The following is a 24,842-nucleotide window of genomic DNA, read 5'->3' on the forward strand; positions in this document are numbered from 1 at the left end:
GGGGGAGTGACCTTCTGGCTTCACCATGAGCGGTGTCGCTCAGGACCCCTTGAACTGGGCCCTAGAGTTCTTGGCCTTATTATGGAGAAAGTTATTGTGCTCAGTGAGCTTGTTGTTAAAATCTGAATGGTAAATAAATGTGTTGTTTTGTATTTTAAACACGTGAAAAAATTTACAATATCAGGAATAATATTAACTAATATTTATTGACTGCTTACTATGGGCTAGGCACCATGCTAAAGTACTTTACATGCATTTATCTCATTTAATCCACATAAGAGCTCTGAGGGAAAAGAATGATTATTACCCCCATTTTAGACACAAAGAAGCCGGGGCTGAGTGAGGTCAAGGTTCCCTGCCTACGGTCACGCAACTTGTCAGTGACCAACCCAGTGCTTGAACCCAGGTCTCTCTAGCTCCAGAGCCTGACCGTTCAGCAGCATGCCGTTCAACGTTCAATCCTGTAACTACCTGTGGGCAGACTCCCACTGCTGGAGGGAACGTAGGTACAGCATTTGGGGGGTAGAGTGCCAGGGTAATTCCCCATGAGAGCTCTCTCAGAATCACATTTTCTTACCCCAGCAACTGGTAGGAGGCCAGTGACTGGGAGCTTATTCTTCACAGGGGAAGGCATGGATTTGGCTTCAGGAAGCCTTTGCGGCAGGGAAGCGGGGAGTTTCTGGACCCCTGGGGCCCTGAAAGGACTCACATAGGCCTTAGCTCATGGGGGTGCAGGTGGTGGGATGGGCAAGGAAAATGGAGCTCAATAATACTGCCTTATATAAACCAGACTGGGGCACTTTTTCCCAGTTTATATTGTCCACGGACTATTACGACAGAAGTATTTTCTTAAGGATAAAGCTACATATGGCAATATTAATTACAGATACAGATCATTGGATTCATGCAGTCCCTTCCCAACAATCTGAGGTGATTCTTGTGATCATGGAATCTAAACATGACATCACTAACACATTCTGGACCAAACCAGATGTCCTGGTACAGGAGGGATGCTAACCTTCTCAGTGTCACATGATAGCAGCAGCAAGTAAGAGTCTAAATATTTTATGGTTTTCATAAATAGGAGGGGACACATTCACCTTACAGTTTTGGACATTTCAAGTTCTTTCCATCATCACGGTGTTGGGCAGTGCTGGTGACATTCTGTCTTTCAGACTCAACTCTAGTGGTGGTCAAATCTGATGTTCTGTCACTCTGCACACTTTTGTCTCTGGACCAGGCTGTCTGCAAAGTTCAGGGCAAACATTTCAGTATTAAAACCAAAAACCAGAACCCATAAAACAGGGGGAGTAGGTGGGTAGTTTAAAGCCTTGGTTTCATCTCCGGGCTGTTGAGTGGGATAGAACAGAGGAGGAGAACAGAGGCAGGGACATGAACAGCGAACCTGACTACGGGGATCTCAGCGCTCTGACAAATCCAACCACAGAAGCACACAGCTCTCCTCTTTTTAATTTTAAAGGGAACATTAGTCAATTCACTGTCGTTTGTGGCAGTGCAACTAAGTTCCACGCATTTGGGGTGTCTTATTCCTCCTTCCTGGAGGAAAGGAGTCTGGGGCGATTCCTCATCCCTGTCGGAGACCGTGATCCCAGGAAACCTCTCTGGAATTCCCCCTGGACTGGCCTTCTCCTTCCGTTTTAGGAACGCAGCATGTTTTCTGTGACAGTGCTGCCTCCACCGCTGATGACAAAGCTCCGTGAATTAGACACTACAAGTGCTGGGGACATCTCTTCCGGGTCCTCCATCTCTGGCTGGTGGTCCCCACCCACAGGCCCCTGCAGGCCTGTCTCCTGGGCGGTCAGTTCCGAGTCTGTCTCCCCGCACTGCAGCGGGAGTAACGCCTGGTGTCTGGTCAGGGCGTCGTTGTTTTTCTGGGCCTCCAGGGAGTTCTGGTGCGTGGAATTCCTGTGAGCCATGGCGCTCTTCTGAGGCTCGTCAAAGCTCAGCGAGAAGGTGACTGTGCCACTGCCGAAAATGACCTTCTGCTTGCATCTGGGTTGCTGCTGCGATTGCTGCTGCAGCTGCAGGGTCGAGGGCGGCCGCGGCTGCGGCTGCTGCGCGCACTGGGTCAGGGCCAGCGGCTGCTGCTGCTTCTGCCTCTCGGGCTGCGGGAAGGGGTCCTCGCTGTTGCTCTTGCTGCTGATGGAGGAGGAGGGGGTAGATCCCGTGGAGCCCCCAAGGCTGCTGGACCGCTGGCGGGAGACATTGCTGCGGCGCAGCGTGGCGCGGGCCGCCACCTTGAAGGCGTGAGCCGCGGTGCTGCAGCGCACCTCCTCGATGGTGTTACGGGATGGCTTGAAGAGGATGATGTAGACCTTGTTGAAGAAGATGCAGGCCAGCAAACCAAAGCTGGCTGCCAGGATAGCGATCACCTCCACGGCAGAGACAAACTTGCCGTAGGTGCTGGCGTAGGCGGGAATGAACGAGATCCAGACGATGAAGAAGATGAGCATGCTGAAGGTGATGAACTTGGCTTCGTTGAAGTTCTCCGGCAGCTTCCGGGACTTGAAGGCGAAGAAGAAGCAGATGGCAGCCAGCAGGCAGGTGTAGCCGATCAGGAAGCCCAGTGCCATGAGCGAGCCCTCGTGGCAGGTGATGAAGATGATCTCATCCTCCAGCTCGTGGTTGCGGTAGCTCGAGGGGGGCGCGGTGTTGAGCCAGATGGCACAGATGACGATCTGCATGAAGGTGCAGAGGAAGACCAGCAGGAACTGCAGGTTGAGCCCCCACCACTTGCGGTGGAAGCTGGTGGGAATCTTGGCCTCAAACACCAGGAGGACGCGGTTGGTTTTCACCAGGATGCACGAGATGCAGAGCACGAAGCTGATACCAAAGGCCGGCTGGCGCAGGCGACAGGTCCAGTCCTGGGGCTCCCCAATGAAGAACAGGGAGCTGGAGAAACAGCAGAGCAGGGAGAAGAGGAGGAGGTAAGAGAGCTCTCGGTTGGTGGCCTTGACAATGGGCGTGTTGCGGAACTTGATGAAGACGCCCAGCACGAAGGCAGTGAGGAAAATGCCCAGCACAGCAAAGAGGGTGAGAGCGATCCCAAAGGGCTCAGTCCAGGACAGAAACTCAATCTCCTTGGCAATGCAGGAAGTGTGGTTCTCATTGGACCAGAAGTCATCAGGGCACTTGTCACAGGCACTCGCGTCTGTAAAATGTCCCAGTAAAGGGTTAGTACTGTGTGGCAAAGACTGAACTTTGTGAGTGTGAATGTGGTGGTGAGGGCACTTTAAATTTTCTTTATTGATGAAATAATTGTGATTTTTACGTTATCAAATAATGTATTGAACCCTGACTTATGCTTAATAATATACTTAATTTCATGTGTCTTTGATGGTTCCATTATATTTTTCCTTTGTATATAAGGGGGCTGCTTGTTTCCTTTAACGCTCCTTGCTGATGGTTTGTAGCAGAGAATGATTAGTCTTGCTGGGTAGGTGGCTGCCCTGCACGCTAAGGGTCTGGCACTGGCCACCAAATTTCACAGTGCTTCACGCTCAGCCTGACTCATTTTGGACATAAGGATGGGCTTTGTAGACATGCCAGAGCAGACTTCTTCGTAGATCAAGGCAAAGCTTCCCATGCATGTGACCTGTACCTTCCTCATCCACGGCTTTCTAGTGAGGGAGTCTACAGACTCATTTGACCAACAAATGTTTATTAAGTCTCTGCTATGTCTCATGCAGTGTGCAGTTTTGGGGAGTGAAAGGAGCATGGGCTTTGCAGTCAGAGATCTGGATGGGAATCCTGGCCCTGCCATTTATTAGCTGTGTGACTTTCATCAGGCTACTTAAACATTCTGAGCCTCAGTTTCATCATCTGTGAAATGTAAGCAATAATAACCCCATTATTGTGGTGAGGACGAAATGAATCAAAAACAATGATAAAATAATAATAGTTCATATTTATAGAGTGCTTCCAATATGCTAATCAAGGTTTTTATTTAACAAATATTTATCTATAATTTACCATGTGCTTTACCAATACTAACTCAATGAATCCCCCAAACTCTATAAGATAGGTTTATTATTATTCCTACTTTATAGATGAAGAAACTGAGGCACAGGAAAAACATAAGTAAGACAGTGTAAGTACGGTGCCAATCACTCAGCAGGCCATCTATCATGGCCTATTAACTCTGGAGACGGGAACAGACAGAACTTTGTCTATTCAGGATCATTGAGCTATAAGAAAAAGAAAACAATATTGGAGAGCAGTATTGAAGTAAGAGAAAGATGTGTAACAAGTGTGTTTGTAAGCTTTTATGGTATTACAGAGACTAACATTCCTCTTCTTACCCCCTCAGTGCCCAGCCCAGCATGACGCTCAGACACACCTTGTTAAATGAGAAACCATGCTAAGCACCATCGTAGCCCAGCCCTTCCAGGTACTTTGCTGATCCCAGGGCCCCAAAGTGAACTGAGCTCTGCATGGTGTCCACGAGGGGCTGCTCCTTTACCTGTCTCATCACTATACTCCCCGTCGGGACACTCCACGCACTCAAAGCAGCAGGTGGGTTCCCCCTCAATGATTCCTTTCCTGGTCCCTGCTAGGCAGTCTCGGCTGCAGTTGGAGAAGGGCACCTGGAGGACAGAGATCACAATAGTGAGGGGCTGCAGCCGCAGGATCAGTCTTGCAGCTCCACTGACATGTGTAAAACGGAGGGGCTGGGCACCAGGACCAGTGAGGCAGACTCAGGCCCAATCCAGGCATAGGAAAGTCCAGAGGTCTTTGTTCCTGTTATCTATGAAACGGAGGGATGCCTATGGGCAAGTGCAGGCGCGCGCGCGTGCGCTTGAGCACACACACACACACACACGCACGTGCGTGCACACACACACACCTCAGTGGGATTCTAGAAAGATTAATTGTTGGGAGTCTACACCGTGACAAAATCCTCCTTAAACAGTCTTCCCTTCCATCGTCTCCAAGTCCCATAATGAGACATCTGTTTACTTTCCATAGAAGTAAAAGTTTGAAACAAACTAAAAGACACAGGAACATGGACCTACACAGAGAGGGAGAGTCACAAGGGGAGATGCTGAGACGAAGGGAAATTTATTTGAAAATGAGACTTTGAACTTTGTAGCGAATTGCAATTCCTGCAATTTTCTTTTAGGCTTTATAGGGTGATTTCTGAGATCCTTGCAACAGCTCAGTGAGGCAGGCAGGACAGGCATGGAGGAGTCGGAAGTAAATGGATTAGAAAAATATATCAGGTAATTACTAACCAAAAGAAAGCTTCAGTAGCTACATTAACTTCAGATAACATGGATTTAATTTAATTTATTTATTTCCGTAGTGGACTTCATGTGCACAGAATTTGATTAATCATAATCCTTGTTTCTTTCCATCATGACTTGTCCATGTTTGAACCACTTTGGTTAGTCATTTTTAATGACTACCATCCAAGACAAAAACTAGGACTGGGACAGCAACCTACATCTAACTATACACTCCCCTTTCCACTTACTTCCTCCTCAGCACATAGTCATACCTGAGATGACTGTCATCCTGTGTTCACCACAGGCAAGTAGTACTAAACTCTCAAGGAATAGAGCAACCTAATTTTGTACAAACTCTATCAGAGATCAGGAAAATAATTTTTTTTTTAAAAAGGAGTACCCTCCAACTCAGTCGTGTAAGGCCAGTATAATAACCCTGATTCCAAAACAAGACAAGGACAGCATGAAAAAGAAAAAAAAAAATATTACAGGCCCATCTCACTTATTAAGTTGTCTTCAGAAGCAGAGCTGAGTTGAGGATTTGTGTCCAAGTGATTTATAAGGAAAGTTCTCCCAAGGGAACCAGGAAGAGACTAGAGGAAGTAGGACATAGAAGGGAGGAGAACAAGCAAGGGTGTGATCCCGAGCAACGTCCCTCAGACTTCTGCCTGATCCCCCACGGGAGCTCTGGACTGTAGGTTATACCCCAGAGCTGTCCTGATCTGAAGAAAAGGGCGAGGGCTTTCACACTTCCACACCACTCATAGGTTAAGGGAAATGTAAATTCCTAGGCTCTTCTGAGGTTCTCCTTTGCCTCTCTGAGCCTGTGAGCAAAATGGGTTCCATTAGCCTGCAGGCAGTCTTCTGAAAAACAGCATCAAGTTCTGGTTATTGGAAGTAAAAATGTACAGAAGTCCTGGAGATACATGCAAAGTGTAAGGAGTCTGAAAGGATCTGGGAAGAGTACAACTACTTCCTACTACTTGAAAGTAGATGAAAAATACTAAAACTCAAAGGATATGAAAAAGAAAATACACCATGATCATGCTGAGTTTATGCCAGGAATGCAAACAAGTTTAATATTAGAAAATCTGTGTCATTCACTGCAATAATAAATTAACACAGAAAAATATGATCATCAATGGATGAAAAGTATTTGATGAAATGTAACACAAACTAGTGATAAAAACAATGAAAGAGAGTAGGAAGAAATACCTTTATCTTGAAAAAGACCCCCAAAATTCTTAGGCTCCGGACGCACAGGCTCAGCGGCCATGGCTCACGGGCCCAGCTGCTCCGCAGCATGTGGGATCCTCCCGGACCGGGGCACGAACCCGTGTCCCCTGCATCGGCAGGCAGACTCTCAACCACTGCGCCACCAGGGAAGCCCCCAAAATTCTTAAAAATCATTCTATTCTAATACACAATATTAAAAGCATTTACTTTAAAACAACGGTGCTCAGTATCACCACTATTATTATATATTGCACTGGAGTTCTTGGCTGGTGGAATAAAACAAGAAAAATAAGGGCAAACATATTGGAAAAGGCTAAATAAATCTGTTATTTTAAATAAAACTGCAGATGATATGATTGTCCACATTAGAAACAACTGGAGAGCAGCCCCAGGCTAAAATGCCCAGACTGCCACTATTCTTACCTGAGTTTCATTAGTTTTTCTTAAAAAAAAAATCCTTCACCTTTGATGTATGCTATTGGTTGATATTTAGGTTCTTAAAGGGTTGTTTTTGACAGTTTTGCCCAATTTACCATAGCTTCACCATTTCAGAAGTCCTGCTTCTATCTCGTTCTCTGATCATGCCAGGTAACTGAGTACTTACTCTAGAAATTTATTAGGTATTTACTGCCTAACAGTCTATGTGTATCAGCGATAATAGATGTATCATAAGAATGAAGTATACTTTGCAAAAGCATCTTGAAGGTAGGGAGCAAGTCTTCCTCATTTTTGTAGCCCCAGTTACAAAGCCTTGAATAATGCTTGATACGTGGTAGCGCTCATACTATTTCCAAAATATCTCTTTAATAAGACCTTCCCCATCCCCACGACTGCTTGAACTGGAGACGTCTTACAAAGTTAAACACATGGAAAGCAATAAAATAATTATCATTGCTTCCAGCAAAAAAGAAATAACTGGCTTAACAAGGAATTTCAAAACACTTGAACAGAAGATGATTGACACTATTTTCTAATGAAAGAGGAGTAGAAATGGCAGTATCAGACCTGATGATTGCTAAGATTCTCAGGACCCTGGTTCGAAGGAAAGGAAAGGGAAGGAAAGGATAAACTACATCTACAAACACTACAACGTTGGAATGTTTGGCTATCATTATGTTCCTGTAAATTCACTGCGAACTCTACTGGATCACGATATATTATATATTTTATACATTGGTGGTCCAAGTTCGTTGATATTTTATTTAGGATGTGAGCACATCTATGTTTATAAAGTGGCCTATAATTGTCTTTTCTTGTACTGTTATTGTCTGTTTCTGGTGTTAAGATTATATCAACCTCATAAAATGAGTTTAGTAGCTTTCCCTCTTGGCTTCTGTTAGGCTGTGAGTGACAAAAACCTCAAAAAAACAAAATAAAAATGGTTCAGTCTACACCAATTAGAGACAATCAATTATGTGCATGAATGGAGGTAAAATATAACCTGGATGAGTCAACAGCAGGGAAGACTTGATAATATAGCTGATCAATTTAGACTTCAGTCAGTTGAAACTTGTGATAATTTAGACAAGAGTATAAATAGTGGACAGAGGGATATAACCTCTGGAACCCCAAAAGTTCTGTCTGGAAAAGGTTATGACATGTTTATAATTGAGAATCCACCCTCTGAGTTAGAAGCTAAAAAAGACTTGCACACTGTGGATGATATTAGCTATCTATAGGAGAACTTCTCGTGGGTAACTTATCCTATATATTGGGAAACAGTGAAATTGTAGTATTTCATCAGAAGCCCATCAACCTAAGAAGCATTTGGTAAAAAGATGAAGTTGAATTTTTGGTCATGTTATAAAAAGTGGTTCAAGACACTCAAAGGTAATAATAGAAAGGCAAATGCAAAGAGAAATGTAGTGGGTCTCATCCAGGTTTCTTGGGAGAGTTAAAGAGGATGCCCGGTCCAGGGTCTGTTTCTAGAGAGGATCCGGGTCCTCAGCAGCCTACTATATTCTAGGACGCAACCATCATGGAATAGTTATTATTTCAGCATATTATGCGTCTTTTCCTTAAGGGCATATTCATTGGGTAATGTGCTTCTGGTTATTAATCAAGCTTCTAGATGCAGTGATACTCATGGAAGGGGGTCCTGGTCATGGTCACAAGCATCCTCCTATTTGTTGCAGGTCTCCCATAGCAGGAGAATAAATTGTGCTTTTGACTTATACGTCAGTCCTGAGCTATCTGGATGACAGGGAACTACTTCTGTGTGAATTGTCCATGCCCTGCTTTGAGTGATGTTTTGCTCTGGTTGGGGAAAGTTTTAGCCAAGGAAACTATTATTAGCCAAGGAGTCAGATTTGTAAAGAATAAAATTGTTTCAATATAATAAGTATGGGGCTCAGGTTCTGAAGATTCTCTTCTGTACACTAAACACTCATGGATTTCACAGGGAGCCCTGGCAATGCAGTTAGTGAGTTGAGGGAAGTGGACTCATGATTCTGGAAGTCCAGTGGTGAAGTCCAAGGCCCTCCCAAAGCCCAGCACAGTTTCTGCCTGTGGTGGAGGCATCTGGTATCCTGAGGGACAACACGTACCTCCCTTGAGAATCCACTCCACAGGATTTTCTCCTCATTGATGAAGAGCCTTTCTCCTTTCTTGGCATAGACATTGTAATATCCAACTTCCTTAAACACTATGGAGCCATCCTCTGGGGAGAGGTGCCAGTTGATGATGGAATAGTTCCCTGCCAGGTCTCCACATTCATCGAAAGTTACCTGCTCCCCCATATTGTTGGTAAAGTTTAGGTGCCGTAGGTGCTTCAGGACCTAAAGAATAGAGATGAATATTCTGAATAGAAGCCACAGGCTGCCATGTATGGTCATGTAGGTTGAGCTCTACACAGGACAGTAAACTATCTTGTTCAAACAAAGTGGAAGGAACATGACTTGAAGAAGAGAGGCCTTTTTGCAATTCACACTAAGGTACTTATATGGCAGCCCTGGTAACCCATGAACTTTGATACTCAACTTTATTTGATACTCAAATTGTAACTGGGGTAGGAAACACTTTCTTGAAGTCAGGAAAGGAAAAGGAATATATCTCACCATGGCCACTGGCCAAATCAAGACTTTTGCAGGTGTACCATCACCTGGCGGTGTCCAGGAGGGGGGCAGGGTTTGTAAGCCAGAGCCATCCCTGGTGTCTTCTGAGATGGGCTTTGGAAAGAGTAAGTACTCTTATGCTCTGCACCATCTTTCCCTACGCTACTGCTTCTGTAGAAGTGTCTTGTTGCCAAAGATCACAGAGAGAGGGTGGAAGGAAGAAACAAGGGTGTGAGTGGAGTCTTGGCCATCACTGTTGTAATAATCATGGCCAATCCTTTACTTTTTACAGGGTTTTATGGGTCACAAAGCCCTTGTACAAAAAAAGTAATGATAATAATTACTAAACCCTACTAGTCATTTTATTACCTTTGAGGCACAATGCTAAATACTTTATATTCGTTATCTAATCTTCACAACAAATAGTACTATTACCCCCACTTTATTGATGGAGAAACCGACGTACAGAAAATAGAAGTATCTAGTCAGGGTCACACAGCTAGCAAGTGGTGCCAAGCCTGCGTTTGTAGTGGCTCTGCTCCACTGCAGCATCACTAGGCTCCTGCCTCTGCTTCCTGTGTGCCCCTGACTTTGGTCAAGAGGGAGCAGTGGGCACTTTGCAGCTTATCTTTCATGCGGGACCTGCCCAGGGCCAGGGGGCCATTGAGGCACCAAGAGAGAGTGAAGCACACACAGTCCAGACTGTGAGAGTAGGGGTGCTCACGTCCACTGTACCTCACGACTCATGGGGCTTTCTCACTCTCTGGCTCTGAGTGCGTTTCCTCACCTGCAGGATGAGAGGACTGGGCCAGAGCGGCTGCAGGAATCTCCAGGTTCTAGTATGAACCTCTTGCTGTTCTATGGTTTGGCGTACCCCAGGAGTCCATTTAGAGGTCCCTCTCCCTTTTAGCATAGCTTTATTTTTTTTTTTTGGCCGCGCTACGCGGGATCTTACTTCCCCAACCACGGATCGAACCTGTGCCCCCTGCAGTGGAAGTGCAGAGTCCTAACCGCTGGACCTCCAGGGAATTCCCTAGCATAACTTTTTTTTTTTTTTTTTTGCGGTACACGGGCCTCTCACTGTTGTGGCCTCTTCTGTTGCGGAGCACAGGCTCCGGATGCGCAGGCTCAGCGGCCATGGCTCACGGTCCCAGCCGCTCTGCGGCATGTGGGATCTTCCCGGACCGGGGCACGAACCCGTGTCCCCTGCATCGGCAGGCGGACTCTCAACTACTGTGCCACCAGGGAAGTCCCCCTAGCAAAACTTTTAAGGTGCCTAAAAAAACAGCATCTGATCTGACACTGGGAAACCTTTGGGCCCAGCACCTATTATCCACATGTGTGACAGAGGGAGGCACCTTCCATGTTCCACTCCACTCCAGAGATGACACAGCTTTTAAACAATTTCTATCCGTATTGACTTTATTTTAAAGTAAGCATTTATTGTAAGGAAAATCAAATGAAGAAAAGGAGCCACCTGAATTTGCTCATAAACAGCCCTGGGATGAGCTTGGGGATAGAGTCTGTGGCCGGCCACATGTGTGCACGGGCACAGCACCCAGGGCGCCTGTGTGATTACTGCTGTGTGTGGTTACTCCTTTAGTGCTCTCACTGCTGCCCTGGCAGATGCTGGCTGCCCTGATTTTTGTCCCAGGCCTGTGGGGGAAAGGGGACCCCTTACTCCCTGCTGCCTGGTTCTTCTGTTCTGCAACCAGAGCTGCTGAGTCATCCTCAAAAAAGATGGAGAATGAATCCTACCAAGGATTCATGCCACCCATGTTCTCCCAAGCCTTCCTCAATGGTCATCAATCTTACTTTTTTCCCTTCATTTTTACTGAGTCCTTAAAACATTCCTCAGAGAGGTGGTGCCACTGACATACTCCTTTCTTATACCTCCAACTCTCCTCCCTTTGTCCCCTTGCTCTTGGGATGATCTCCTCCTATGCAGTGGGGTACATCCTTTTGTCTCTGCCCTAACACATCCCTGTCCTGATACATCTCCTTCTCTTAGAGGAACACACGTTCCTTCTCTATAAGGCTGACCTCTCTTGTAGTACTCAGAACCTCATTCTTCCCACCTACTCTGGAACTTTTCTGACATGAACAATCCACCCTTCTCCATTCCATACCCATGCCCCTCCTACTTCCTCCTGGGGACCTACCATGGTTCAGATGAAATATGCTTCAACCTTCTCTAGGTAGCTTCCCAAGCCTTCCATACTTTGGTCCCATGTAACTACCACTACTTGTTAGTGCAAATGTTTTATCCTCACCATATCCTTTCCACATGTCATGCTAACTCTGCCTTTGCCCTGATGTGTGTAAAAGATGAGAAGAGTGGAGAGGTAGGGGACTACCTCTTATTTACACTTCCTATGTGCCAGACATCGTACTAATGCTTTGCACACACTATTTCATCTAATCCTCATAACAAATCTATGGATAGGAACTATTAGTATCTTCATTTTATAGATGAGGAAACTGAGGCATGAAACTTGCCAAAGTCATAAGCTATAAAGTTCTCCAGCTGTGATTTAAACATGTGCTTTTTGCTTCACCCTCCTGCCTCCAATATAAATTGTTGAGAGTGTTGATGGCAGGTATTTGTTAGTAATAGTTCCTCATTAAATATATTTTTAAAAAGCATCATTCTTGTTTGAAGAATACTTTAAAAAGCATATGCAGCAGTAAAGCTAAAGTAGTTAGCATAAATTTTCTTCCTCCTATCCAGGTTTCAATTCCTAGGTTCTTATTCTCCAGGCAACAAACTCCCTCTCTCCTTTTCTCAGTCTACAGCTTCTCTGCAGTGAAACTCTCCAGACAACAGTGGGTGAATTGGAAGGGGAACTGGCATAAGATCATTTCATAATTAAATGGTCATCTTCCACATTTGATTGGACAGAAAAGTGTCTCAAAGATCATCGCTGGCTATAATTCTTCTGTATTGCTATTGGCACAGGCTAGCGATTTCTACCATAACCTACCTTGAAAGAAAATGGAACCAATCAAAATCATTAAAAATTTTTCTATTAAAAAACTCATTGTAAATACAAGGTTAGATTTGTATACTGTTAGAATCAATCAACAAACAAATATTTATAGGTTATCCACTGTGTGTTCTGAACTGGGCTGCAGTAGTACAGGATGTAATAGTAATAAAGTTCTCATGGAGTTTACCTATGGATTAGGGTGATAAGATGTAAGACATTGGATGATAGAGCCAACAGTGCAAGATAAAATACAGTTAATGCCTAACTTATGGGGTATCAACTCTAAGTACAGAGAAACTCAGGGGAGATGGACATTAAAAAGGGCTGAAATGGTCAACACAGGCTTGAGGTATGGTAGGAATTTGTAGTGGTAAAGGACAAGGGGAAGAAAGGTATTAAAGACAGTGGGCACAACATGGGAAAACAAGTATCAATATTATGGAGGCAGTGAAGAGACCAACTTCTCAAAATTTATGTAAGTGCTAGAGAACAAGGGAAAATAAAGTTGAGAGGCAAAGAGCAGTCAAGGCAAAGAGGCTAGATTTCATGTCAAAAGGCATAGGATCAGGTAATAGCAAGTGTTGATAAGAATGTAGAGAAATTGGAGTCTGACATACACTGCTGGTGGAGATGTAAAATGGTGCAGTCATTTCTGAAAACAGTCTGGCACTTCCTCAAAAAGTTAAACATAGAGTTTCCACTCAACCCAACAATTCCACTCTTATGTATATACCCAAGAAAAATGAAAACATAAGTCCACACAACAACTGTATATGAATGTTCATAGCAGCATCATTCATGATACCCAAAAAGTGGAAACAACTTAAAAGCCCATCAATTGGATGAATGGATAAACAAAATGTGTCATACAATGGGACACTATTCAGCCATAAAAAGAAATGAAGTACTGATACATTCTACAACACGGATGAGCCTTGAAAACATGCTAAATGACAGAAGCCAGTCACAAAAGACCACATACTTTATGATTCCATTTATATGAAATGTCCAGAAATGTCCAAATATATAGATACTGAAAGTAGATTTGTAGTTATTTAAGAATTGGGTCATACCAGTCAGAATGGCCATCATCAAAAAATCTACAAACAATAAATGCTGGAGAGGGTGTGGAGAAAAGGGAACACTCCTGCACTGTTGGTGGGAATGTAAATCAATACAGCCACTATGGAGAACAGTATGGAGGTTCCTTAAAAAATTAAAAATAGAACTACCATATGACCCAGCAATCCCACTATTGGGCATATACCCAGAAAAAACCATAATTCAAAAAGACACATGCACCCCAATGTTCATTGCAGCACTATTTACAATAGCCAGGATATGGAAGCAACCTAAATGCCCATCGACAGATGAATGGATAAAGAAGATGTGGTACATATATACAATGGAATATTACTCAGCCATAAAAAGGAATGAAATTGGGTCATTTGTAGAGATGTGGATGGACCTAGAGACTGTCATACAGAGTGAAGTAAGTCAGAAAGAGAAAAACAAACATCGTATATTAACACATTATATGTGAAATCTAGACAAATGGTATAGATGATCTTATTTGCAAAGCAGAAATAGAGACACAGATGTAGAGAACAAACATATGGATACCAAGGGGGAAGGGGGGATGGGATGAACTGGGAGATTGGAATTGACATATATACACTACTATGTATAAAATAGGTAACTAATGAGAACCTACTGTATAGTACAGGGAACTCTACTTGGTGCTCTGTGGTGACCTAAATGGGAAGGAAATCAAAAAAAAGAGGGGATATATGTATACGTATAGCTGGTTCACTTTGCTGTACAGTAGAAACTAAGACAACATTGTAAAGCAACTATACTCCAGCAAAAATTAATTAAAAAAACAGATGAATGGATAAAGAAGATATAGTATACACACACAATGGAATACTACACAGCCATGAAAGAACAAAATGTTGCCATTTGCAGCAACGTGGATGGACTTGGAAGGCATTATGCTAAGTGAAATATGTCAGACAGAGAAAGACAAACACTTATGATATCACTTATATGTGGAATCTAAAATATACAACAAACTAGTGAATATAACAAAAAGAAACAGATTCACAGATATAGAGAACTAGTGGTTACCAGTGGGGAGAGGGAAGGGGGCAGTGGCAGTATAGGGGTAGGGGAGTTAGAGGTACCAACTATTAGCTATAAAATAAGCTACAAAGACATATTGTACAGCACAGGGAATATAGTTAATATTTTATAATAACTATAAATGGGAATATAACCTTTAAAAATTGTGAATCACTGTGTTGTACACATGTAACTTAAATAATATTGTACAGCAACTATGCTTCAATTAAAAAAATAAAATAAATTAAAAAAAGAATTGGGGGAATGAGGTGGTAAGGAGTGACAGCTTTGATATGGCGAAATGTCCTAAAATTGATTGTGGTTGTGGCTGCACAACTCTGTGAATATACTAAAAACCATTGAATTGTGCACTTTAATGAGTGAACTGTATATAGTATATGAATTATATCTCAGTAAAGCTGTTCCAAAAAAAGAAAGTATAGAAAGGGATTTAAAATATACAAATATGACTTCATTGGTGGAGCTGACGTTCAGCTGCAGGTAGAGACCTTGATACCAAGGTGACCTCTAGGATACTTGGTGCTGAGAGTTTACTAATGAGACCTGGTAACTCTAGCCACAAATGGGACAGGAGATAAAGACAGGCAGAAGGTAAGAGTTAGTAGTGCAAACATCTTATCCAGAAAAGAAAGCACCCTGGAATCTTTGTGGCTAGAAAATTTATACCTACAGTTTATTAGACCAAGCTCCTCTAAAGCAGATGTTTTCTTATTCCTTTTTGTATTCCTAATGATTTGTAGAGGGCCTGAATTTTAATGGCTACTCAAACTATGTGTGTTAAAGGTTTTGGTTAATAGAGTAAACATTAAATCAACACTGTTAGGTTTGTCAAATGGTGCCCAGAATGAGGTTTTCACCAGTCTGAGGATAGATGAGAAAAACAAGGTCAACGTGAGATCTGTATTCGTTAAAGAGTAAATAGGAAGAAGGACCGTAAAAATTAAGGCTTTTATATAATTGGTTGCAATTTAAACCTATATATTAAAAAGCAGAATACTTACAATTATACTATGGGGTTAAGGGCCAACACAGTTTCTCCTTTTGAGGTATAAATGTAACCTAAGTTCTTGGTTTCTGATTTAAAAAGAAAAATCAAACTTCTAGATTCAAACAAACAAGCAGGCAAACAAGCAAACAGGGAAATACTAGAATTTGCTTTAAAATGTGCTAGAAGATTTTACTTAAGTGTGATAGGATAGATACATCCTATCACACTTAAGTAAATTACAGTTTTCATAGGATAAAATAACTTTCTCTTCACGAAGGAAAAAGAGGCATCTTGGGTTTTTCTGAGGAAATATTTCCTTTGCGGTCTTTTTAGAAGGCTCGAGCTAAATATTATATTTTGCATGTCATGTTTTCGGTTATAGGCATAATTTAATTCTCAGTAAGCATTCAAGACATAGAATAAACTGATTATAAAACCTCCACCACTTTCTTGAGGGAAAAGAGAGTTGGAATCACCATAGTGTAATAGTGTTGGAGTCACAGCTGGGAGTTGCTTGAGGAGAAGGGTAAGTCCCAAACACAACTGTTCCATATAAGAATGTGACAGGAGGATGCCAGATGAAGGATGAAGAGAGCAACCAACACCTAAAATGTGGGACTGGAAGTCTCTTAATATAGAGAGAACCAGAATTATTCAATTAGCTATGATAAAGTAATTCAGACTAATTGCATGAGGGATGAGGCTTCCCTTTTTTTTCTTTTTGTAAAAAAGGCCAAAATATTACTTAAAAATAGTTTATTATGTATAGGCAGTATCCTAAGCACTGTATGCATATTAACTAATGTCATCCTCATAAAAACCTCATAAGCTTCAGATAGAGATATCTATTCTTCAGGTGAGGAAAGTGAGGCACAGGCACACTAAGTGACTGCTCAAGGCCATAAAGCTGTTACGTTAGGTAGTAACTGGGATTTGGATCCAGTTGGTCTGGCTCTAGAGTCCAAACTCTCAACCATGACACTATATACTTAGATTATATAGCCCATCTACTAGGTTGCCTATCTCTAGTTACAACAGGTTGAACAGTATAAAATTTAGGTTGAGAAGATAGACATATTTTAAAAATGGGATGGTAGAGACATATATAATGCTTGGGGCAACCCAAGAGGCAGTAATAGGAAAAGTGGTCCAAACTGAATGGCATTCAGATCCCCGTGCAAGCCCCCTTCCCTGGGGGCTTTCCATTGTTTTCCATTTTTAATCAGTTTTATTGAGGTACAGTTTACATAGGATAAAATGCACCCATTTTAAGAGTGTAGCTCTGAGTCTTGGCAAATGTATTTGCCTGTGTAACCACCACTACTGTCACCCCAAAAGGTTCCCTAATGTCCCTTTCAAGTCAATCCTCACCCCATTTGCAGCCCTAGGCCACTGCTTGTTTTCTTTCTACCATTAGAGATAGAATATCTCATAAATTGCACAATACTGTCTGTACTTTTTTTTTTCAGTCCAGATTTTTTCACTCAGCATGATGTTTTTGTGATTTGCCTGTGTTGTTGGGAATTGCCTTTGCATTTGATATTTCCTTCAAGGAATAGATCCCTTTCACACATCTGATTCATACTTAAAGGCCTATTCAGATGATATCTTTTACTTTCTTCCTTACTTCAAATCCTAACCTGCATAGTACTGTAGTGTTTCATCCTCACAGCAGGTATGCAAGCAAGATCACACAAGTGTTGCATTTTTCTAGTCAAAATTTGCACCTTGTCCATTAATAATCACTTATCTGTTTACTAAGTCATGTCTTTAAGTCATCTCTTTAGGCATCTTTAATATTTCTTTTGGCATGTTGACTTGCATGTTTTGCACTCGAGCACCTAATTTTCTGCATCATACCTTGCATAACAGGGAAGGTGGAGATGGGAACAATTTCACCCTTAAAAGCAATGATAGGGAATCTTTAAATTGATAACCACTGAACCACAAAAAAGCAACATAAGCTAAAAAATAATTTAGATATTTCCTCCAGAGAAAACACTCTTCTTTTAGAATTTTATTTATTTTTATTTTTTTATTTTTGGCTGCACTGTGAGGCTTGTGGGATCTTAGTTCGCCAACCAGGGACTGAACCTGGGCCCTCAGCAGTGAAAGTGCAGAGTCCTAACCACTGGACCGCCAAGGAACTCCCTTTTTTTTTTTCGCGAATTTTCAAAGAAGGAACTCATAGTTCCATTAAAAAAGAAAATACACAGTTTTGTCGATACTTGAGATTATAATTCTGTATAATACACTTCTAAGTTATTTTATTTGGGGAGAAATATGAGGAGAAAGAAAAAATAAATGAAGGGGAAGAGAAAAGAAAAAAGCTAAAAGAAAGACTTAAACATAGACTATAATATACAGACAGAGACTGACAGGCTCAAAAAGAAAACCAAACACCGAGAAAGACTACTAAAAGAGGGACAGATGCGCGTAACACGCGTCACTTAGATGGTCATGTGTTATCTATTATGTGGTAATATTTCCATCTTGTGGCCTTTTAGGGTATTTCCTCTAAAGGGTTTTAAAGTCAAATTATTGCTCATTATAAGCATAAATGGGAATCACCTCTTGGTATGTACTCTCAAGGTCAATTGAATTAAGCCGAAGACTAGAAACTAGAATTTCCAGAGCTTACATAGGGTATCACTTTTTAGTACAGAGGGAAAATGGGATGGAATGCACGAAGCACCCCATTCACATAGATAATGAGGGACAGTTCACAGAGATAAGGAGCCTATTGCTTCTTGGCCACTTCCTGTGCTATGTGTAGGGAAGCCCAGGACCAATTGCTTTCTCTAACCTCAGTCGTATTTTCTTATCTCCCCTCCATCTCCTCTGGCTCTCACCTCAATTCGTCCCCTTCCCCCAAACTTCCTGGTCAGATCAATTCCATTTGACTTCTGTTATCACCATGGTTCTTTCACCATGCATGCCTTTGTTTTGGAGGGGGGTCACGCTGCACAGCTTGTAGGATCATAGTTCCCCAACCAGGAATTGAACCTGGGCCCCAGCAGTGAAAGCACCAAGTCCTAACCATTGGACCACCAGGAAATTCCCATGCATGCCTATTTTTTGACTAGTGAGTGGTTGGTGTAAGGTGGGGGAAAGTAGGAAGCATGCCTTGTGCACAATTGTCCTGAGAGAAGGAAGCCGGTGGTTCCTTACCTACTTATTTACATGATGTTCCATTCAAATTTGATCATTAGGCATGTGACCCAGGCTCATCTAATCAGAGTCTAGACTACCCTGGCCGGAGTCATTTGATTCAAGCCTGGGTTATTGGGTAGAATAATTCTCTGCAAAGGACTCTATGTCATGTTGTCAGGTCAAATCAACTAGATTGCTACTCATTCATTCATTCATTCACTTATTCTACGCATATTCAGGTGTCAGGTGTTCTGGACACAGCGCTGAACAATACAGACATAGTTCCTGCTCGTATGAAGCTCAGAGTATTGCAGAGGAATCAGAGGGAAGAGAGAGCTGAGGAACCGTGTGAGGAGGGCTTGGGGTCTCTGTGGAGGTCAGGAGGGAATTGGGTGTTGTGTGCTCTTAAGTTACCTGTTGGTTGGTGTTACTTTAAAGGCATATGACTTGATTGATAAATTTTAGGGGGAGAAAAGATCAACAAAAGAAGAAGATTGTGATTGACCTTATTTAATCAGAAGTTTAGTTGATAAGAATCTATTTTGGTTAACTGAAGAGCTGTGGAAGATTAACTTGGGTATACATAAACGGCAAAAGCGAGGAAGCAAGCATGGTCAGCAAGTGTGTGTGGGTAGTATGATTTGAAAAGACTTCCAGGAGAAAGTGAATTTTGAAAAAGAGTTAAAAGTTCGTGGTGGACAATGATAGAGGAGACAAAACTTGATAGCTCTTCAGGTAAAAGTACTGTGCCAAAAACTAATAAGTGCTTGTGGGGAGGTACCAGGCAGATTGGCTTATAAGAGAACTGAAAGAAGGTGGGGCTGGAATTCCAGGCTGAGATACTTGGATTAGATTGTATGAGTGATAGGTTTCCATGGAGGTGTTAGTAATGAGAGTGAAGAATTGTTGGTCCATCTCCTGATAGACAGAGACATGGCCAAGTGCTTAAATTCCAGAATGCCCATCCAACCGCCTGGGTTCCTAAGGCTTAAAGGAGACTTACAGCAAGCACACAGGACACTTTGGGCAATGCCCACATGTTGCTCCTCCCCAGAGCTCTGACCCTATTTTCCTATCTGTCTCCTCTCCTGGATGAATTGTGCCAGACCGCATGTGAGCCAGGAGGACACGAATTTACCTGTCCGAGGGTCAGCTGAGGTGTCTGTGTAGTGGCTACTTTTTATTTTGGCCACTTTGCTACTCTTTCCTCCTCCTTTCGGTAAGAGCATTCTGATTGCCCTTTGGGGATCCAACCCCCCTCTTACTCTCAGTCTAAGTAGTTTGGGAGAATGCCACTCCTAGCTTCAGGGATGGACTTGTGATCTTAGGCTGTCTAATCGACGTGGTTTCTGGGACTTTTCCAAGAAATCCTGGGAAGTAAGCAGAGCCTAGCAGTAAGGATTTTATGAGCCTGAAGCTGCTACAGAGGCTGGAAACTGCTAAGCCCAAGGAAGAGGAACAAAGAGATGAAGATGAGAGCATCTAGTTGTACCTGCGGTATTTCTGAGATTTTTCAGTATTGTGAGCTAATAATGTTCCTTCTTTTGTTTAAGTCACTTTGGTTTGAATTTTCTATTGCATGCAGCGGAGAGTCCCACCCTTGACTATAGCCTAATTCTTGGCTTTTTTTCTCATGTGCCCATGCTTTGACCTTGGCCATCTGGATTTTACTTCCTTGTCTGGGAGAGGAGTCCCTGGAGAGCAGAACTGTCAAACTACCTACTGGAAGCCTCTTTTCCCTTCAATCCCACCCTGGGATTTTTCTTTAGGTTTTTTCCCCCCATAGGCTTTTCAAGAGGGAGAGGAAGAAGGGGAGGGAGACATGGAAGGGAAGAGAGAAAGACACTAGTATTTACTAAAAGACTGTCCCTTTATTCCTCTTTCTTAAAACTCCACTCCATGGCATCATGGCTCCTGAAGTCTTTTTGGTCTTTGACCTTCATTAGAGCTCCCTTTTTTTTGCCAGGCAGTGTGTGGGGTGCAATGTGAGGAAGGAAACTTTCAGTCCCTCATAAAGATTAGAAACTTTAGCCAACGATGATGCCTGAGTGACACGTCCCACGCACGAGAAGGGCTAAGAACTTGTAGGTCCTTTTGGCTCATTCTACCAGCCTAGACAGTCACTCCTCATCCCATGAGAATCTCTAAAGTGACTGACATAGGATGTACGTTCTTTTGTTTCTTGGCATCTTTTCCCAAGGTTTGTGGTGGTTGGGTTCTGTATGCAAAGCTGGTTTCATTATCATGTTTTACTCAGTTGATTGATTAATTTGAGGCATATTGAAATACTACTTAAAATAATCACCACCTGTTTAAGAGTTTGAAAATTTACAAATTGCTTTTACATATATCATCTTACTTCCTCTTCAAAAGAAACTTGGTTGGAAAGTAGGCTGGGTATTAGGGTGATTTTAACAATGAGGAGACTGAGTTGAGCAGAGCAGTGTCTTTCCTGAGATGATGTAGCCAGTAAGTGGGGGAGCCATAGCTGAAGCTGGAGGCTGAGTCATTCAACCCATATTCAGGGATTCACACCCTCCCCTCACGCCCCACCCCGCATCATGCACTCTCTGATAGCTCAGTCTGGGACTGAGGAAAATACAAAAGGAGCGTAAAACACGGTCTTATTGAAAAATCAAGGTACATATGCAAGACATGAACAGCTCCATGGGATATAAGTTGGGCCAGACTTTTATCTTCAGAAGCTCTATGAAATAAAAAAGATTATGATGTCTCTCCTGCATATAATTGAAGAATACAAAACAAGTCTAAACTAAAGTGTAGGGATTCCACTTAATTTTTTTTTTCTTTTTTTTTTTGCGGTACGCGGGCCTCTCACTGTTGTGGCCTTTCCCGTTGCGGAGCACAGGCTCCGGACGCACAGGCTCAGCGGCCATGGCTCACGGGCCCAGCTGCTCCGCGGCACGTGGGATCTTCCTGGACCGGGGCACGAACCCATGTCCCCTGCATCGGCAGGCAGACTCTCAACCACTGCGCCACCAGGGAAGCCCAATCCACTTAAGTTTTGATTATTTTCTATGACAACTACTTCAGTGCTTCTTTTTGAAATATCCAATATCCTTTTAAGAAGAGTTTTTTCTGTGCCCTTGATTTGCTTGTGTCCTAAGCTTAGTTGACTTATGGGGGGGTCCAGCACATTATATTTTGAATAATATAATGGCAAAAGTGGTGGCTAAACATAGTGACACTAGTTTTATGGTTTTATGCCCCTTGGTATATGGAATATAATAGGTACTCAAGAAATACTTGTTAAGTACAAGGGAACAATATATTTAATTTAAGCACTATAAAAACACTCCACTCAGTACTAAATCTGTCCTAGGATATTTAAAAACATTTAGGGACCATACTCCTGATATTTTGAACCACTAGACTAAAGAATAGTTGAGCTCAAGGGTTCAAACAGATAATCAAATTAAATTACTATCAATTTTGCAGAAGTCAGTTGCTCAGATGTTTGAAAAGGCAAGTTGAATCCCAGGCTACATCTAGTGACCTCACTTAGATATTGGCTTCTTGAGGTAACCACTTTAATCTGTCTTGCTTGGATCAGTCTAACTCTGCTTTATTACACAGTGAACTGCTATCTAAGTGAAGGATGTACCTGCCAAGCTTCAACCTTCTTGATATCTGCACAGGAGCCGTTGGTGAAGAGCCCTCTCCCAGGTATGCAGGTGTATATATCTTGCAGGGCATGAGCAATGGAGTAGACGGCTAAGTAGACATTGTAGGATATCCGTAAATGTGTATAATCCATGTAAGGGGTCTCGACACTACTGATGTTCTCATCCCCTGTACAGAGAGGTCGGAAGGCGGTGGAGCTGTTGCTTATCCTGCCACCACCTTCTTCGTGACCTCTCAGGAAGGTGTCCATGGGTAATGGTCCTTTAGCACCTTCTTGGAGGTGGCAGTTAAATGTTTCTTCCCAAAACTCCTTAGCAAAACCGTTGTGGACAGACTTCCTGGGATGGACTTTCTGCAGGAATTCCCGGAAACCTGGGATCTGCCCAGCCTTCAAAGCGAATCCAATGGTGCCTCCGACCACATGGAAGTATTCAGGCATGGCGATCAAGGAAGAGCTGGCCCAGGCCTCGCTGGCCAGCCAGATCCTACCCGTGATATTTCGCCGGACGATTTCCTTGATGAGGGGTTCCAGGTCTGGGCCACTGGAGAAGACGACGATGACTTTGGCTGTGGAATTCTGTATCACCTCCACCACTTGCTGGATCTCTTCCTCATCAGAGTACTGGGAGATGAGTTCGCTGAAGTCGATGCAGATGTCCCTCTCCTCAGCTTCCTCTCGGAACTTCTCGATCCCTGGCCGACCATAGTCATCATCAGCTGCAATTGTGCCCACCCAGTTCCAGCGGAAGTACTCGATGATGTCAGCCATGGCGGTGGCCTGGTGTTCATCATTGGGGATGGTACGGAGGAAGGACTTGAACTGATTTTTGTTGCTGAGGAGTCTGCTGGAAGAGGCATAGCTGACCTGGAAAGAACACAGAATGAGTGAGTGATTGAGGTGCCAGGTGAGCCTCCAGACTGTGTGGAGGAGGCTTTTTGAACATTCACTGATCTAATATATCAAATGCTGGTCACTGCAGACAGGATGAAGGCGTGAAGACAACCAGAATCTACTCCTCTCCAGTGTGAGCACTCAAGCATCTGTCAGTCTATCAAGGAGCATTCTAATTCCCAGCAGGTGATCCTTCACAATGCTACCTTCAAAAATGGGTCTGATCATAAAGTCAACCCAACAACAGTAGGATCTACTTAACCTTTATGCACTGTTCCATAGTTTCTCCTAACTTCCTCCATGCTGCCTCATTGGCTACAATATATCCACGTACATATCTTCTGCCTGTGGGGTCCAGGTTCTCATTTGAACATTTTAGCTTCCCCTTTACTATAATGAACACTTTGTCCATGACTTCTGGAAGGAATCAGGTTCCCTTTGGGTTATGAACCTAAGGCTCTTTAGAGAAGCCTCTGGGGTTCCCCTTTCTTATTCTGCCTAGTTTCTCTCTTCCAGTCTCCAGCTATTCCCTCTCTCCCCTCCCCTATCTCCCCACCTCCTCCATGCCAGAAGTACTTTAGATAAAAGTACCCTCAATTGCAGTCATTTCTAAGAACTGTTTATTATTTAGGCTCAATTAGCCATTTAGGTTCATTAGGCTCAATTCCCCTTCATCACAATCATGATGATGTACATCATTAAATACAGTCAGAAAAACATCCTTTCCTCTCCTGGCTTCTCAGTGAGTTCAACCACCACCGGCAGCCCTTTCCTCTGTGCAATTTCAAGTGGTGGCCGAGGCCTCTTGACAGGCTTTTGTTGTGGGTCTCCAAAACCTAAAGAGGCTGAAAAGGAACCCTGGAGAAGCTGCCTTGATGTGTTTCCACTTTCTAGGACATAGCCAGTACTATATTTGAGCATGGATGTGGGTCACCAAGGGTAGAAAGCCTTACCTTTTGTGGTAAAAGATTCTTGCCTGAAGAAGTATCCAAATATCATGTAAAGCATTCGTTAGTGCAGAGCTTCCCAATTTCTTTTCAAGTTGTGGCAAACATAGAAGGTGGGGTGAATGGAGGAGGCTGACGAGCCCTGATGGGTGTGTTCTGACCACCCTAGACCCCACCCACCATCCCAGACCTGGAGAGGGTCAGTATCTCAGCCTATCTGCAGCACTCCTGTGTGTCTTGGCTCACCAGTTAGGAAGTTCCAAGTTATTGAACCATTTCTTCTGAAGGACAAAGTATTTTTATTTTAATTTAACTTGAGGTTTATTCATATTTCATCCCTGCATTCTTTCAGCATTTTTGCCATTAGCAGTCTTGTCTTTCAACTCTTTTTTTTTAATTTTATTCATTTTTTTATACAGCAGGTTCTTATTAGTTATCCATTTTATACATATTAGTGTATATATGTCAATCCCAATCTCCCAATTCATCACACCACTACCACCCCCCGCCACTTTCCCCCCTTGGTGTCCATACATTTGTTCCC

General features: G+C 43.0%; 1 protein-coding gene across 1 annotated transcript in view; it reads right to left on the reverse strand.

The window, feature by feature from the left end:
• Nucleotides 1-1,658: 1,658 nt before the first annotated feature.
• Nucleotides 1,659-24,842, reverse strand: part of CASR (calcium sensing receptor) — a gene marked incomplete at its 3' end in the record, with an annotated part of 77,054 nt that continues 53,870 nt past the window's right edge. Inside the window, exons 4-7 of the mRNA XM_079922361.1 lie at nucleotides 22,440-23,324; nucleotides 9,032-9,262; nucleotides 4,484-4,607; nucleotides 1,659-3,172 (exon numbers count right to left, since the gene is read on the reverse strand). Coding sequence (XP_079778487.1) covers nucleotides 1,659-3,172; nucleotides 4,484-4,607; nucleotides 9,032-9,262; nucleotides 22,440-23,324 — 2,754 coding nt within the window. The remainder of the gene's footprint in view (nucleotides 3,173-4,483; nucleotides 4,608-9,031; nucleotides 9,263-22,439; nucleotides 23,325-24,842) is intronic.

The sequence above is a fragment of the Stenella coeruleoalba genome (genome assembly GCF_951394435.1).
Source record: "Stenella coeruleoalba genome assembly, chromosome: 5".
NCBI classification, from domain to species: Eukaryota; Metazoa; Chordata; class Mammalia; order Artiodactyla; family Delphinidae; genus Stenella; species Stenella coeruleoalba.